The sequence below is a fragment of the Cajanus cajan genome, chromosome 3 (assembly GCF_000230855.2).
Source record: "Cajanus cajan strain Asha chromosome 3, NIPB_CcT2T_4, whole genome shotgun sequence".
NCBI classification, from domain to species: domain Eukaryota; kingdom Viridiplantae; phylum Streptophyta; class Magnoliopsida; order Fabales; family Fabaceae; genus Cajanus; species Cajanus cajan.
In genome coordinates, this window is record NC_138519.1 from 63,012,638 (window position 1) to 63,032,050 (window position 19,413).

At 32.8% G+C, this 19,413-nt stretch overlaps 1 protein-coding gene across 1 annotated transcript; it reads right to left on the reverse strand.

The window, feature by feature from the left end:
* Positions 1-2,018: 2,018 nt before the first annotated feature.
* On the reverse strand, positions 2,019-3,545 carry LOC145956384 (GDSL esterase/lipase At5g45910-like). Its single transcript, XM_083071977.1, has 5 exons — positions 3,314-3,545; positions 2,981-3,199; positions 2,742-2,890; positions 2,354-2,627; positions 2,019-2,260 (listed from the first exon to the last, which is right to left on the reverse strand). The coding sequence occupies exons 1-5, from the start codon at positions 3,543-3,545 to the stop codon at positions 2,019-2,021; spliced, it is 1,116 nt and encodes a 371-aa protein (XP_082928103.1).
* Positions 3,546-19,413: the final 15,868 nt, after the last annotated feature.

The window sequence follows — 19,413 nt, forward strand, 5'->3', positions numbered from 1 at the left end:
AAGATGGCGAAAGTTGGAGACACGTCATTGGTGTCAAATTGTTAAAATTAAAAAAAAAAAAGAAATACAAGTTGCAAATGCAAATGGAGCTTGCATTTTTGTTATGTGATTATCATTGACGTTCCACGAGGGCAAAATTTATTAAAAGTTATATTTAAAGAAAAATGCTTATATCATTTGTAATTTCAACAGATGAGTGCCTACATGGCGTAATTGTGGAAAAGGCAACTGCCATTTGGGTTTAGTTTACCAAACAAGACTTGTGTATTCTACAAGGATGCCATTTAACATTAATAATTCAAAATTAGCAACAACAAAAAATTTATGTACGTGGCATGAAAATGCAAGGTTCAGCATTGACTGCCCCATTTTGGTAATTTGTTGTAAAATATGCTAACTAAGAAAATTGTCGACATCATTTAGTTTAACTCATCCCATTTATAAAAATTACGTGTTTTTGTAAACAACCCTCCAATGGAACTTGATGTCAAGAACAAAACCATGCATTAAAAATACAATTGGAATTGAATGAGTTGATATTTTGAGATGATATCATTAAATAAAATAAAATTAGTTCAAATTTGCAACATAGTTCTTTTTTTCATATTCTTGAAACTCGATAGGTTAGTTAATTTGTAATTAAAAATATTTAAAAATTAATATTAATCCCCATGGTTAAAGATAATAATATATGATATCATGATGCAGATTTTTGTACTTTTTACATAAATATAATCAATTTTATGGAGGGAGTGAGAGTTAAGAAAAAAAATATTAATTAGGAACAACTTTTTTGTAATAGGACAAGTAGAAAATTTGTATATCATAATTCTATTGAGTATTGTAATTTGTACATCATAATATAATATGACAAGTAAAAAATTCATGGGTAACATAATAAAAGAAATAAAACATAAGCTTAAGCCGCATGAGATCTAGAATGCACAAACGAGTTCTTGCGATATTTATAGGTGGATTAACTTTAATTTTTTTCAAAAGAAATTTCCATGAGAAATTTTCAACATTGATACATCATAATAGAAAATACAAGCGGTAGTTAGAGACATGTCATTGGTGTAAAATTGTTAGAAATAAAAAAAAAAAGATTACCAGTTGGAAACCTATATGAGGATTGCATTTTTGTTACATGATGATCATTGACATTCATGAGGATAAAAATATTTAAAATTAATTTTAAAAGAAAACGTGTATGTCATTTGCAATTTCAACGTATTCGTGCCTACATGGTGTACTTGTGGAAAAGGCAAATGCCATTTGGATTTTTAGTTTATCAAATGAGACTTGTGTTTTCTACAAGGATGCCATTTGACATTAAAAATTCAAAATTTGCAAAAATAAAAACAAAAATGACCTACATGGCATGAAAAATGCAAGGTTGAGTGTTGACTGCCCCGCTTAAATAATTTGTTGCAAAACATGTTAATTAAAAAAATTGTCAACACCATTTGGCTTAACTCATCCCAATTATAAAATAACGTATTTTTGTAAATTACCCTTCAATTGAACTTGATATCATGAACAAAATGATTTATTAGAAATACAATTGCAATTAAATTAGTTGATATTTTAAGATGATATCATTAAATAAAATAAAATTAGTTTAAATTTATAGCGTAATATTTTTTTTTGTATATTCTCAAAACTCAATAAAGTAGTTAATTTGTAATTAAAAATATTTAAAAATTAATATTAATCACCATGGTTAAAGATAATAATATATGGTATCATGGTGCAAATTTTTAAACTTTTTTTTTATAGAAATAGAATTTTGATTTCATGGAGGGAGATGAATGTTAAGAAAAAAAAACAATAATTAGGAACAACCTTTTCATAAGTAATTTGGAGTACAACTAGTATAATAATGACAACACCAGATCCCCATTCAAGTTATATGGCTTGATTGGGGTTTATGTGTACAAAAACTTGTAAAAGAAACATAAATCTTAATTTTGAATTAATCAAAATAAGTAAAGTTTTCCTTAATTCTTGTGTCATTTTTAAGTTATCTTGAAAGAAGGAGATTTAAGAGAAGGAATTGCAAAAGGACCCTCAACAATTCCCTTTGCTATTAGCCTATAAGCTGCTTCAGTGAAGTGTGCTCCATCCCAATTTATATGTTTTGAAGGGTCAGAGCAAACCGTTGAAGCAAGGCTTCCACAAAATATATGTACATCAACGTTGTAAGGTTCGCCTTTACCACAACATGCTTTAAAAGTGTCGTTCTTACCAAAAGAAAATCCTGCATCATTAATGTACATAAATAAAGCATAAGAAATAAACAAGTCAGAATAAAATTGTTCATCCAATATAAGAAATTAAAATCACAAGGTACCATATTGTTGTGGTGCTTCAAATAAACGTTTGGCATCCCCGTAATAATCAAAATATATTATCTTAACATGGTTGTTTTTTTGTCGTAGTGTCTCTAGGGCTTGATTGAGCCTCCAATTATAGTATTTAATGAAAACATTATAAGTTGCTAAGCACCCAAATTTATCATAGTCATCTTTGTTACCACTGTTCACCACTGTTAAGACAGCAGAATTACACCCAATTGGGAAGTTCCCTGGCACCACTATCTCTACTGCTCCTTCTTCTATTAATTCCTGGCAAATAAATAGAAACAAAAATGAATTTCTAATCAATCTAGAGCTACCAAATCATATTTCTAATCAAAAGATGAAGTCCACATTTCAATGCTTAAATCTGATATGACTTACAGTGGTGACATTGATTATTGCTTCAACAATTAGTGGAACTATTTCACGAAGTTCTACAATATTTTTGTTTGATAAGATAAGCGCGTTGATATCATTTCCACCGATTTCTCCCACGAGAAACAATGAATTTTTGAAGTAGTTATCACACTCTATCATAGAATGGAATAAAATTTGTAAGCCATATTGGGAAAATAATCATGTATATAGAAGAAACATTACTAAAGGAATTTTGGTAAAACCTTGTTTATTTTTGCAAAGGGAAGGTTTTAGCTTCTTAAACCAATCAAGTTGAACACTCAACGAAATATTTGTCGATGGTGGAATGAGTCTTTTTTGTATGAAATGGTCCATATCAAGTGCAGTTGCACCAGCAAATGCAAAATTTATCCCTTGTCGAACGTCTTGGCCTTTGGTGAGATTGAGATATGCTGGCAACATTGGCAAGCCATATGCCTCAGCTACAATTGAAACAACCATAGGTTAGTATTTTTTTTAGTCTCTAGTACATTGTTTATGTTCCCTTCCTATTAAGGAAATTTGATTAAGCTATCTAAACAACCAATGGCATATACCTATAAAATCTATGATCAATCGTCCATTCGACGCACGTCCAGATGGATGTTTGAAGTATGTTGAGCCATAAGGGCTGCTGTCATCCGTAGATGGGTAGTAAGTAGCAGCATTTCCGGTGTCACTTATAGAATCACCAAAATTGAATATAGCTTCATACGAGAGAGGATTGGCATTTGAAATAATATTTCCAAGAAAACCACATGTAAAGGTGATGCAAAAGATGATGACCATCTTCATGATGCTACTGTAACCCAAGAAAGGTTTAAAGGACAATTGTGTGTGATGATGGGCATAATGAATATCAATTGGAATTGAGCATTATATATAGTCACATAAACCATCATTTCGTCTTGCAATGTTACTGTCATTTTAATTTGACACCGGTTAACTATTTTGTTTCTTAAAAAAGAGAGTTGCAAGTTGTATTCTCATACACTTAACTAATACATATACATCCTTGAATATAGGTTTGTTACTCCTTAACATTTCTTGTTGTGTTGTTACTTTAGTTATTCTATGATAATATGGGTCTTTCCTTTGACTTCTCGTAACAAGATTCTTCAACAACGATTAAAGGCTGTAACGCTTTTCTTATATGCTCGAATCAAAGTGTACTTATTTATCAACAAATTATTTGCCTCATCGTTATAACTATTTGTGGATCAAAAATTTTATTACATAAATTACTCAACTTAAATTGGTTCGACATAATTTTTTTAACAAAATAAATAGCATCCATAGAAGTAGGATACACAAATTTAACAATTGAATGGATATATACATAGGATAGAAAATAATTATATTTTTATTTGTAAAAGAAATGCTTAATTTTGAAACTTTACAAAGTTATATTAATCATACAAAAGTAGTCTTTTATATGACATTTAATTTGTGCCAAAGTTAAATCTTATATATATATATTTTTATCAAAACCTTTAACTATTTCATATCTGCTACCATTGTAGTTTTCTCGACCTATCATTGTTATTGCAATCGTCGTCACCTCCACATCCACTATAAAGTCATCACGTCACCACCACCTTCATAATCAATACCATTTTGTCGCTATCGCTCCACAATGGTCATCACTATTGTCGTCGTCACTGTCATATCATAAGAGTTTGAAGTGTTTATTTGATGAGAGAAAGAGTTGCATATGAAACAAAAAAGATGGATGAAATTCTTGAAAGACTATGATTTCTAATTGATATACCATCCTTAAAAGGCTAATGTTGCAATTGACATTTTGAGTATAAAATCATACGTCTTTCTTGTTGACGAAAGAGTTGAAGTTTGTGAAGTCCAGGGATTTGAACTTGCGTGTAAAAATTTCTTTAGAACATATTAGTTGTGGTATGTTCAACGAGATAACTAGCCTAGAGAAAAGGATATATGAAATTGTTATAGTTAATGACTTATCAAAATTATAACAATTATTATTCCTGTCATAAGAATGAGTTTTTTTTTCTTCAATTAGAAGTTTTTATAAGAAAATTCAAAATGAGAAAGATTATAAAATTATACGCTTAACACACAATTGTGGAAATTGTGTCTTTCTTATATTGCTAATACACAATTTTGGCTTTGACATCCTATTTTAGGATTATGCCTTAATTAATGGCTCCTTGTGTTGAAACATTCTGTTTGTCTTATTTATTTATTTATTTATTTTCATTTTGTTATTTTATATCAAATTTCTTAGCTAATCTTGAACTGTAATGAATTTGAGCATGTGATAGGATTTTTAAAATGTAAGAATGTCTTGAAAACAGGTAAAGAAAATAAAGGAACTTGATCCTAACCACGACTCGCTGGTAGAACCAAAGTCATCAAAATAAAGAAATGTGACCCTAATCGTGACATGCCGGTAGAACCAACATTATCAAGTTCTTATCCAAGAACAAAGAAAAAAACTCTCATAGTGAGAAACTCAAAATATGATTAATATTCAATCAGATTTAGATGCTTACAAGATGCTCCTATTTATAGGCTAAAATAAACAACCTATCACTTACATGTAGTAACATTCCATTAAGCTCCACTAGACATTAAAATCCCATCAATTCCTATTAACATTTATTTTCCACTAGGAAGCCAAATGACACTCAAAATTGACCTATGCAATATGTAAAGTCATATAAACTTATTTAATTAAAATAAAATACAAAAATTACAATAAAAATAAGAAAATGAACTTATGTAATTATTGAATCCAAAACTGTTTCAGCTTCAACTCATTTATGCTTCTTCTAGAAATGAGTTTGGGTTTGTCATGTTTGTTTTCAATTTGGGCCTAAGTCTTCATCAACTTGTAGGAATGTAATCCATTTTGCTACAGCCTTTGAATTTAAACTTGCTTTGGTCTTTATAATTAGTCCTTGTAAAGCTTGCTTCATCCTCTTCATCTTAAACCTTGTCATGGGATCTCCAAATATCACACAATAGATCTTTTTCTTGGTTGGTTTGATCTTTATAAGCATGTTTGTTGTCAAACAGATATATTAAATTGTGAACTAGGTGCATATCTAGATAAATCACTTCACAAATACTAAGGAGAAGAAAAAAAGAAAAAAAATAAATAAATTGCTTTGCGAACTAAAATTAACTTAGATATAAATTTTAAAAAAAACATATTTTAAAAACGTTGATTACATAAAACTTTTACAAACTAAATTATATATAAACTAATTTAATTTTTTGTAAAATTCCTCATTTTTTCAGTAAAAATATATAATCTATAAGCTAATTTTAGGAAAAATTTATTGTATTTTATTTCTCTTATCAGCATGGTCGATCCTAACATTCTATAGACTCTAAGAAAAATAATAAATTATGACTTTGTAGATATAAGTATAAAATAAAAATATATTTTATAAAGGATAGATATGTCATTTTATTAAGAGAATCATAAATCTTATTTTATTAAGTGTATAATATAGGAGATTTGAAGGTAGGATGGTGCCTAGCAGTACACACCTCGTGCCCAGAACAAGTTGTTACACCCTTTACCCCACATGTCATAACACATAATATAATATAAAATGAATAACCCCAATATAATAAATAAACTTAAAATCCATACATGTAGAAAGAATTACATTTTAATGTAAACTAGACTTAGTGGAAATAACAAATTACAAAGGAAATAAAGTCAACTACTTAATTTAAATAACATGAATTAAATCCTAACTTATCCCCGGTGCCACATGTCCTATTAGAGAAAAACCCAACATCAAGGACTAGGTCTCATCATCAACATCCTCAACACCATGTTGATGATCGATCACCTACAACAACCATAAGAAAACAACACAAAAGAAAAGGGAGTGAAAAACATCTCACTATGGCTCATGGTGCAGGAATGTAAATCGGCTAGCAAAAAAGAAACAACACATACAGTAAGACATAGGATGTTCGGTTACACATTATCATCATACCTAATTCATTCATAACATAACAACCAACAAATATGATTATAATTTGTATGCAATGGACATAGACTACATGTTATGATGCATGTGGCGCCAGTACAAATATCACACTCGTGCATTGTTGCAAGCAACATACTAGAGTAATCTAGGGGTATATGCCAGATGACACCTTTTGTGCACTTTCACTAGAAGGACATATTAATAGGATTTGGTTGAGATAGCTAAGTTGTGCAAGATACATCCTATGCTCATGAGGGTAGGATTGAGACTTTCAAACCGAGTTATCCCCAAAGTCAATTCTCAAGCTTTTACACAAGAGATCTTCCTTGGTGGTATATTCCATATCGTACCCTTACAAAAACATTTTTATACATGTGATGCATGGAAAACAAACTATGAATTACATTCACATGATTCCATAATCTCACATTTCACATATTTCTCACATTCCATACTCATTATACACTTTCACATATTCATCACAAAGATCAACTCACATCTAACTCAATATCACATTACAAGAGTTACAATCATTTGATTAAAAAAATAACAATATGAGAATTGTAGGTAGGACAACACCCAATGACACACACCCCATGCCCTTCGCAGGTCCTCTAGAGAACCACACTAGTCTTTGTTTGAATCATGCCTATTGTGATCGAGTCCATACCCATTGAGAATACCATCAAGAGCTCTTTCGAGTGTCCACGCCTAACAAGAGTCAACTCATACCCAACAGAAGCATCATAGGGAACCCCTAGAGCTTCCGTGCCTAGTGAGGGTCATCCCACACTTAACATGAAATACCTTAATGGAAAACTTTGATCTCGACCTTGATTACACTCAACATGCCCCAAGTGGAAACTGGTGACGTATCTGAAACAACATGCATCGGAAAACACAGAATTGCGACTCACACATCAATTCATCAAAACATACCATTCAATCTGTAAAAGAGTTCTATAACAAGTAATTAACGCCCAATATTATCCAATTCACATATGCAACTACTATCATTTCACCATCATAACAAGTTCCCTTAAGATTTCCCATGGGAACCCACAAAGACCTCAAATCATACAATTTTCATCCCAAAACATGAAATTAATCATCCATTCAAAAAATTCATGCAATTAAATATGAACAAGAAGATTAAGGAATCAAATAGAAACATTAGGGGATACCCCTCATATATAGGCACACAACATACACAAGATTGGGGTCCAATCCCATTATCCAACATATAAACTCACACTCATAGCGAAGTTTCTCATTCCCCTTTACTTTGTTGAGTAGATGGGTGCATGACCTTGAGATGATCTCCTTCTCCTTCAGGTCCTCCGAACTCTGAAGCATAAATGTGTAAGTGAAAAATGATAATGTAAAAATTGATCAACTCTTTTTAAAGCATAACCTCTCCTTAACCCTCTAGTTAAAACATATTAACCATGATTATCCCGAAGATCCCTTCCCTTATTAATATTATCTTATCCTTTAATAAATATCATAAAATATGTTACATAATTTAAATAAATGTTTAACAACTCCTATTGTAGACACCAGGTTTTGTTTGGGCTTTATCTGCAAGGGTTAGGAAGCTTTTGAGTTAAGAAAAGCAACTCCATAAAGCCAAGGAAGACATAGGAGCACGCCAAGATGGAGCATTGGACATCCGAGAGGTTCTTTTGCATCAAAAAGGGTGAAGACCCTAACCCTAGGCTTGGAACGATCGTTCCCAAAGGCAGAACGATCGTTCCCCCCTCACAACATACTAGGCTTGGAACGACCATTCCACTTGGCATGTTTCATGCAATCTATAGGCGTGGAATGACTGTTCCCCTTCCCTAGGCACCTATAAATGCGTGCCACCCCCTCATTCTGACACACCTCATTCTTTGCCCCTCTCTAACTCTCTTCAGTGTCACTTTGAGTGAAAAAACTCATTAGTGCCTGATTAAGAGATCTCTGGACCCTTTGGTCGAGATTTCAGAGTTTCCTTAGTTAAAAGTTTTGAGCATTAGTAAGGTCTTGTAGAGTGCAGAGTCTGCCAAAAAACGCTCTTGTATAACTTTATGAGAAGATATATAAAAATAAAACTTGTTTTAGAGGTTCCAATTTCTTCCCTTTTATTTATTATTTTATTTATCATTTTTCTTGTATGCAATAGAATAGGTATCATGTAGATAATAAAGTAATATGTATGTAGTAGATTAGGAATAATGACATAAATTGCTATGTATGCTTAATAAATAGGGGGTAAAATTTCATTACACTATTATAATTCTAAAATTATAATAGGGTATCGAGTTTGGGCGTTGTGGGGTGTCTAACACCTTCTCGACACGTAACTGAACCCTTGAACTCAACTTTGGCTGTGAAGGCCAAAGTTGAATTTTTGAAAATTATTTTCTTTTTTTGATGTTGTGCAAAATATCGGTGGTGACTCCTTCAAACCAATTTTTTAAAACCATCTGACGGAGGATTAGTCCGATCTTCGGATATTCCATAGTTGATGAGATTTTCAAATGGAGGTTCAAAACCATCTGTCAAGCCAAATGCATTTTTTGGAAACAGTAAAATTTTTCGGTGGGTTTCGACACATATTAATAAAATAAAAATATCAAAATTATTAATAAAATACTTATATTATATTTTATGAAAAAATGGGTGATACATGAGTCCTCTAGAGGACCACACTAGTTTTTATCTAAACAACGCCTGACGTGACCGAGTCTATGTCTAATGATAACACCACTAAGAGCTCTCTAGATGTCCATGCTCGGCAAGAATTAGCTTACGCTCGACGGAAGCATCACAAGGAGCCCTTGTAACTTCTACTCTTGTTGAGGGTTATCCCATGCCTAGCATGAGATACCTCGAGATCAACTTTTTCTTTTAGCCTTGACATCGCTTGACAAGTCCCTAATAGCGATTAGTGACATATCATAAATCACACATCTACACAATCACGAATCCTCAAACACGTACCTCAAATTTGATATTCATATTTCAATTTGAAAAAAAACTCCCAAATTATGTAATAAACATTCTAAACAACCTAATACACACATATAATTGTATATGCAATCAATCTCTTCATACAATCACTAATGCATTCCCTAAGGGTTTCACAAGAAACCCATAGGGATCTCAAATCACACAATTACAAACTTAAAACATGAAATTGGTCATCTATTTAAACAATTCATGCAATTAATTATGAGTAAGAAGAACAAGGAGAAAAATAGAAGCATTAGGAGAAATCCCTCACACATAGGCACCTTTATCTTTCTTTGTAGGTCATACCTTTAGGATTTTAGGGTATGTTACCTAGAAACTTTTACTCCATTTGATCTTGTATTAAGGGCCATGGTTTTTTCATATTTTTAGTATTAGCAGTGGGATAACAAATAGCAAGTGTGTAGGTGAAGCTAACAATTGGGCCCTTAGTGGGGCTTGGCCAAATTTTAGATATTAGGCTTGTTTTGCTCCATTTAATCCAAAGAATTGATTTAGCTAGGTTTCACTTTTATTTGGTGAACCTAACTAAACCAATTCCAATAGTTTAGATTGGATTAAGTGAACGAAAACAAGGCTAGGCCGTCATTCTCACCTTTGGCCGAGTTTTTGAGTAGCTTCTCCAACACACTTGGTTATTGTTAGGCAAGGAGACAAGGTGACACTTGGCACCTCTTGATTGGCTCTTCTAGATCTAGGTGTGTCTTCTCCTTATCTCCCTAGGAGACAAGTTGACACTTGGCACTCTAGGATTGCCTAATCTTGATCTAAGTGTTTCTACCTTGTCTTTACCTTGTCTAACTTGCACTACAAGCTACTCCACCACTATATATAGGTTGCTTCACTTGTAAACTTCACTTTTGGATGCATTTATGAGAGACTGTTGAGTTCTTCCTTTGAATTATCTCTCCCTAAAGTTCTAAGTTCTCTTTGATTTGGTTCCAATTATCTTATCCCCTTCCTAAAGAATGTGGTGAGAATTAAAGTTGTTCATCTTCTTGCTAGGAGTAGCATCACTTGAAGAGAGTTTTTCACCTTATAAGGTGAAACCAAAGGTCTCTACCTCCATTAGAGACCTTGAAGAAGCTTGAGAAGTGTAAAGAAGCCAAAGATCTAGGGAGGAACTTGAAGAAGAAGCCAAAGCATTCGACCATTCCTTGAAGCTTTCCATCAACTATGCATCCATCTTCTTCTACCTACCAGGATAAAAGGGGATTGAGTAGTCTTGCTCTAGGTGTGAGATTGTATGCTAGGTAGTGAGATTAGCCCTCAATCCTATCTCTATTATAAGTCTATGTATGAGGGGTTTTCCCAAATCTGTCTTTATCTTCTCTGTTTCTCCATATATGTTCCACTTGAGGTAAATTGTATGTATGTGTTGGTAATTTTTGAAAATAGGCTTCAAATAGTATATTTTGATGTCTTTGTGGGAACCCTAAATGGTTATTGTGCGAGTAGTTAATATGATTATATAATTAGAATGTGAAATTGATGTTAGATTAAAGTAATTGATGGTATAATTGAGTGTATTAAGTTTTAATTGCAATTTTTAATGATTTGTTTGGAGTTTTGAGGTTTTGGGATCATCATGTCCATGCACTCTATTGCATGCCTATGTGTCTGATGTTGAAAAGTCTCGTGATGAATCGCATCTGACATAAGCGTGCATCCACTTGCAAGCTTGTGCAAGTGTCCAAAATGATTGGATTAGCGTTTGGTGTTTTTATAAGAGTTGTAGTCTTAGATGTTATCTTTCAAATTCTATTAGAATCACCTAAAAAGGAGGTCTATAACCTGAGTTATGATTAAATTAGCGAGAAAAAGCTAGACTATTAGATTTATGCTAAAATACAATAGCTTTGTAGTTTGTGTATGATGATGATGAATTAGTTTACCTTTTAAGTGTTTGATCTTATGAATGGTTTAAGGTACCTATATCAATGTTAAGGAAAGATAAATTATATGAGAAATCAATTGTGAATAATTTATGATTTAAGTTGATTGTTAATGATTTGAGGTATTTTGATGAGAGTGATGTCTAATGACTTAATGTGTGATATTGATAAGATTACTAGGCTAGTTAAGTTATTGATTTAGATGTTTAGTGACATTGATCTCTTAATAACCATGATGGAGGTGTTAACATATGATTAGATGATCTCATAATGATTTTATCTTGCGGTGTGTTAGATGATGTTTTGCAATTGTTGTTGTTAAACTACAAACAAGTATAATCATTGTACTAATTAATCTTGATAACTAGTTGTGGTATGTGAGTATGCTATTGATATTACTATGAGCTATGTATGAGTTGCAGTGATGTGATCCCTTATGTCATTGATTGCTAATATTTAATTGATATAATTGAATTGTTAATTACTATATTGAGAACAGTTGATGATTATATGATATGAAATTAGTTGACAATAAATGATGTGATGATGTGATATGATAAGACATGTGATATGTGAATTAATAGGATCATATAAATTTCTATGCATAGATTATTTTTACATGCATCATATGTATAAAAGTGTTTTTAAGGGTACGATATGGAATACATTGTTAGGGAAAGCCCTCTCGTATAAAAGTTTAGGTATTAGTCTTTGGGGATAACTCGGTTTGAAAGTTCCAGTCTTGCCCTCGTGAGCATGGGATGTATCTTGCACGACTTAGCTTTCTTGACCAGAACTTGGTTGATGGAATAACACTAAGGCCAAGAAGACCAAGAGATGATATATTGAAGGAGGCAAGAGGAATGGGTTAGTGTTGAAAAACCATAGGAGGAGTAAGCCTACTTTTGGGCCTTAGCTCCTACGTTTTTATAGCATTTATTTTTATGCCTATTTTGCCCTTGTCTTTAATTTCCTATTTTACCCTTGTATTTTGGGGGTATCTTAGACATAGGATCTATTTTACTTGTATTTTCAATTTTACCCTTGTATTTTGGGGTATTTTAGTCATAAAGTTAATTTTCTTTTATATTTCTCATTTTACCCTTGTATTATGGGGTGCTTTAGATCATAGGTTTTTATTTTTGGGCTAAGGTATTTGATTAGGGTGGGAACAAAACCTAGACATATTTTTTGTGGCTCTTGGACCTATTTTTGGTGTTAGAAAGGCTTAGGCCCAAGTGGAGGGCAAAGGTTGCATGGTCTTATCATGCACCTAGATGTAGCCTAACTAATCCCAAAGATTCCATCCTTGGCCACCAAGTTGCATCTAGGGTTCATTTTCATTTCATTTGGTGTGCATTTGGATTGTGAATTTCGTCCATGCACTCTCCAAATACAACCCTAGATGCCTCCCACTCCTATAAATACCCTAGGCTATGCATCATGTAAATACTTTGGATTATATGAATTTGAGTGAGCATTTTTGCCTCAAATCCTCTCCTTAGTCACTAGGTTAATTCAGCCTACCTCTCTTATCTCCTCCTTAGAGTGAGTTTAGGGATACCTTGAATGGCCTTCACCTCCACTTAGTGAAGAGAGCCAACTAGAACACCCAAAACACCATCCTCCCTTCATTTATCATATTCACCCAAGCCATCACCATCTACGCCCACCTTCCTTTTTGCCTCACCCTTGAAGAACATCCACCCCCTAAGGTCACTATCTTGGCCTTGGTAAGGAGCTCCTCTTCACCATTGATGTTTGTTCATCCCCTTGGTGGAAGGAGTCCATCATTGGTAGTATGTTCTAATAGTGAGAATGCTTAGAAGGTGTGATTCAGCATGTACTCCTAGGCTACTCTACATGTATTACAAGCGGCAATGTACAAGTGTGATGTTTTTATTGGTGCTACATGTATGATAATATATAGTTAATGTCCATTGCATATGCATCTTAATGTTATGTGTTATTTAATTATCATGTCATGAAAGAGTGAAATGTGTTATAGTTACCAATTTTTCCATATTGTGTATATATGTATGCCTTATTTGTGTTTGACTATTTGATGACATTCTTGCATTGTGAGCCAAAGTGAGATATTTCTAACTCTATTCTTTTGTTTGTTGTTGTTTTTATGTTTTCTACAGGTAATCATCAACATGGTGTTAAAGATGGTGGTGATGAGGCTTAGGCTTCATGTTGGGTTGCTTTAATAAGACATGTGACATCGGTGTGTAATTAGGACTAGTTTAGGAGTTTTCTTCATGTTATTAAATTTGAGAGATTTGGTTTTAATTTCTTTGTAATTTCTTTATTTCCATTAAATCTAGTTGTGTTAACTATGTGATTCTCTCTACTTGTATGGATTTTAAGTTCATTTATTTTGCATGAGGTGTTTTAGTTTCATATTATTTATGTGTTATGCAATATGGGGTAGGGGTGTCACATAGTATAATAAATTTTGTAGATGCAAGATTGCTAAGGAAATGTGGGAAATTATTAAGGTAACTCATGAGGATACTAAAGATGTTATGTTCAAACAAGCTACTGCTCTTTAGAGGAACTATAAGTTGTTCTCTGTGAAAGACAACGAACTATTGATGAAATGTTTGGAAGATTCCAAACAAATCTTAATGGGCTAAAATCCTTGGGAACTAGGTTCACCAAAGCTTATTGAGACTAATGACAAAGTTTGTTTTGAATGTTTCATTCCTTAATAGAACAAACTAAAAGATCATCTTGGAACTCACAAATCTATTAAAGAGAACAAGATCATGCTTTTTGTTAGGACCAAGGATGAAGATCCCTAAAATCACAAAGAAAAGTAGATAAAGTCATTATTTCTGCTATAGTGTGCTAACATTGCTTCTACAAGCTCCATTTGGTATGGAAATTTGAAAAGTAAGCTCATTGATCAGATAAGAGATACCATTTGGTGAAATACATTTAATGCTTGCATTAAATGAGTTAAATAGTTACCTACCGTCACAAGGAAAGAAGATAAAGACAGATGAAACAAACTTGTGAGCTGGACTCAAAGTGTTGCAATAATTATCTTCTCCAAGCTACTATATTAAAAGATTCAAAGCTTAATAAAGAAATGATTCACAATATACAGAAAAGACTTGTACAGAAAGACATATAAAGAAACACTCTTTATAATCATACATATTCTTTCTTGTAAAAGCTTACTTCTCTATACTAGTTGTATAACATCTAAGTGAGACAAACACAACATCTTTGTAACCTTTATGACTATTATTATAAGGTTGAGCCTGAAAATGCTTGTTTGTAAAACAATACTTATTTAAGCCTGGGGAGGATTGGTTGAAAAGAATACTTGGTTGTTAAGTCTAAAAAGGTTTTTTGTTAAAAGAATACTTGGGTAGTTGCTTGAAGAGGTAAGTCAAAGGATACTTAGGGTTGAACCAAAAGTGGCCTATTAAAAGAATCCTTGTATCTTTGTTTAAAGATAGTAAAACTCAATCTGGTTGGGTTGAGAACTGGACATAGTCTCAATGGTTGAGATGAACCAATATAAAAATACTCAATGTTCCATCTAACTACTCTTCGTACTCCATCTGACTAGCATTACTACTTCGTTACGAAAAAGTGTGAGTTTTAATACACATTATTCAACCCCCTTCTAATGTTTATCTTTTCTCCACAAAATGGAACCTAAGACACAAGCTACCAAAATCCTCAAAGTCTTTATGAAAGAACATCCTAAGACTTTCTTTTATTCCTAGAAAAACCATTACAGTCTAACAATTACAAGATAAAAGGTATCTCATGAAACACTACTTAGATAGGGTTGGATGGACCAAGGAAACCTAGCTCTTGATACCAAATGATGGACAACTTTTAGTGGAACCAGATTGATGTTGATTCCTCTTCAAGTTCCTCCCTAGACCTTTGGCTCCTTGATTCTCCTTAAGCTTTCCAAAGCCTCCAATGGAAGAGAAGCTTTGGATTCCAACAATGCTTTAGTGTAGAACACTCTTCAAGAGGCACCAAACCTTGGAGGAGATAAGCCCCTTCAATCCTCACCACACTCTTCTTTGAGAGGATAAGAGAATTGGATGAATATCAAAGAGGTTAATACTTTTAGAAGAGAGAAATTGGCTGAACAATTTCGAAATTCACTTTATATTTCATCAAAAGTGATTACAAAGGTAAGAAAAAGGTTTATATAGGGTGGGGGAAACTTATGGTGCAAGCTAGGCTAACTATGGTTCAAGAGAACCATGGTTAGCTTAGCTTGACCGGTCTAGTTAGCTTAGGAGGCTTGTGGAGCAAGCTTCTAACATAGATGCTTGGGAAGCAAGCTAAGTTAAAAGCTTGTAGCACAAGCTTCCCAAGTGTGCAAGCAAGAAATTCGGCCAAAGAACCTAGCTAGGCGGCCCACTTGTTTTTTTTTCCCCATATTTAATCCAATCCAAAAATTTGGAGTTGGTTTAGTTAGGTTCACCATATAATGGTGAGACCTAGCTAAATCAATTCCTTGGAAAATATGGAGCAAAACAAGCTCAATATTTAAAATTTGGCCTAGGCCCAATTCTGGCCCAATTACTAGTTGTACCTACACACCTTGCTATTTGTCACCCCACTTCTACTACTAAAAAATACAAAAATGAATGACCCTTAATACAAGGTCAAATGGAGCAAAAGTCTAACATACCCTAAATTCCTAAAGGATAACCTAAAATAAAAGAAATAAAGTGTCTCACAAATACAAAGGCAAAATACACCTATACAAGCAACTACTATGTACAAGTATCATACAATGTATATACAATGGAGACCAAAAGACTAATAAAAGGAATCATACTCAATGCTTATGAAGAGCAATTAAGCAACTCCTCTATATAAGCCTCCTCTAGCCTCTCCTAACCATGGACCTAGTTAAAGGTCCAATGGCCTTCAAGTGTGAGCCTCCTTGGATCATCCGTCACCCTTCTTGGTCTTAACTTTTCCAAAGGGATCCTTGGGGATTAAATTTCCATCATACCCTCCCCCTTCAAAAGGATTTTTCCTCAAATCCAGTGGTCCTTCCACAAGGATAGCATCACCTACCAAAACAAGAAACAAAACATTAGGAATGATATATTCATATAATACATGTGAAAAGTGCACCCTATGAGGAATTCCTTCTAAAGTCCTAACAAGGGTCCTTAGATTAGGAAGGATGGGTTCTCTAAAAATAAGAATAGGATCCTCACTACAGTGTAGTCTAAGTGTAAAACTAAATCCTAAAAATGTGAAAGTACTAAAACTATAAGAAACTAATGAAGTACTCTTACATACTAAGGTATCTTGCTGAAGTACCCTATGTAGTAACCTAAGAGCCTACAAGAAAACAAAGTGAATATAATAAGGAAACTACCTAGACAACCCTTGATCATATTATTTGTTAGATACAACATGGAAGAGGGTGTAAATATTTTAAAAGAGTCATATAGTCTAATTTGGTCTTGAAGGGAAGTAGTCAAGTTTAGTTCAAAGAAGTTTGAACTTCCCTTAAGATCAAAAATAGAAAATAAGACACAATAAGATGTATCTAATAAACAATATAAACCAAAGGTTGGGTGCTTTATTACAACAACTAAAGTAAGAGAAGCCCTAAATAGACAATGGCTGTCTACTTTCGGCACCACCAAAGTAGTAGCATAAGAAGTAGAACTAGGTGAAGTCCATTTCTTCTTCACTAGACTATGAACTTGAGATCTTTTCTTTTCAAAAATATTTTGTATTTGTTATGCCTCTTAGTGATAATGTTAATAGTATATGTGTCAACTCTAAGGAAGTTGCAAATATGGAATGTTTGGAGGAGCAACACACATCTGATGAGGAGTATTAGGAACCTTTTATGGATGATTCTACCAGGAGATCTCTTTACTTCAATTTGAAGGAGAACCACCAAAAGTGTTATACAGAAAAACAACCCATTGCCACCCATCCCAAAATTGCCCTTGCAACAAAATTAAGACCAGTGGACATTTATGCTGCACCTCGTTTGGATACTTAGACCTTTTGTCTCATCAATCAACTGTGCTATGAACTTGAAGATGAATGTCATCTCCAGGCTTCCTTCGAGTTAAGTTATAAGGGTACATAAAAGGATATACATGATTTGACCTTGGACTAACTTCTCCATTGCTGATTCCAGACCCAAGGTTGCCCTGCACTTTATTTGTGGAAAGAAGGAGAGGAAGGATTAATATATCAAGGATACAAAAAACATGAGATATGCTCATTGCCATTAGTGAAGTGCTTCCAACATAGATATGGAGTATTCTATTCACTCCATGGGATGATGCTACCATCAAACTTTAGCTCCTACCTTCACTAGTCTAACTACTATCAATGCTCACTACCAACCATATCGTGTTTGCTATTATCTTACTCCTTTTAATTTTATGTTTCATATTTTTTTACCTGTGAATATTATTTTTGTTTATTCTCACCTTCAGACTTTGTTTAATGCACTTCATTCAATTGAACTGGAACCAACCACACTAGTGCCTAAAGCATCACAATGTGATCGCGAGCATACTTTGACTATCATCATTGGCTTCCTTGTCCGAGCTCTTTACACATCCCTTCATAGGCATGTACGTTATGAACACAAGTTTCAGAAGTTGCTTACCAAACTCAACATGGAGATCAACTCGGATGAAGACAATTAGTTTTGGCCTAACTTTTGCTAGTGTCAAAAGGAATGGTAGAAATTTCTAAGTGTTTGAAAAATTTATTTTTTTAGAAATTATATTTTTCTTTAGATATTTCATACTCTTTATGCTTTGAACATATTTTTTTCGGATAAACAAGTCTTTATGATGTTTTATTTATGCATATTCTCAGGGGAGTATATCTTATTTTGTTTACTAATTTTCTCATATTTATAATGTTATGCTCTAATATACATTTTTGCTTTGATACATATTATATGCTTTGCTTTGATATATATTTTTGTTCTAATATATATATATATATATATATATATATATATATATATATATATATACTAGACTTGTGCCCGTGCGTTGCACAGAAAATAAATTATTATAGTCAATAAATTTTATTTTAATAATTAATATATAAAATTTGTGAAAATTAATTAAACTTAATGTAACATGAAAAAAAAAATCTAAATATACAAATAAAATGACAACGATAAATGATGGAAAACATGATAATATGAAGTATTAGGAAAACTAAATTGCATTGTGTCTCGGCTTCAAAAACATCAACATCTAAAATACGAGCTAATGCATTAACCTGAAAAAAAACCTTATAATTAACTTATAAGAGGTGTAATATTAAAGTGTTATAAAGATGTAGTAATTCAAATAGAAAGAAAAAATAAATAAATTTTTACCTTATATAGTAATTATGTAATGACTTCTGAACACATCCATTGTGAAAAATAAACTTGGTGAAATACCTGAAAAATTGGTAAAATTAGAATTAAAGTATATATGTTTTCCTTTTATAATATTATAAAAAAAATGCAAGTTACCTATGTCAGAGTCTGAAAGACTTCTTTATAAACTATATTAGTAGTCGATGTTGAACCATTTACCTCATCGTCACAAATAAGAATTTTCAAATCATTGCGAGATGTGACTCGAGATATTGCGACATATAATTGGCAATGTGAGAAAATAGATTGTGGAAGATAGATGGCAACATGCTTCAATGATTTTCCTTGGCTTTTATTTATTGTCATGGCAAAGGAGACATTTATTGGAA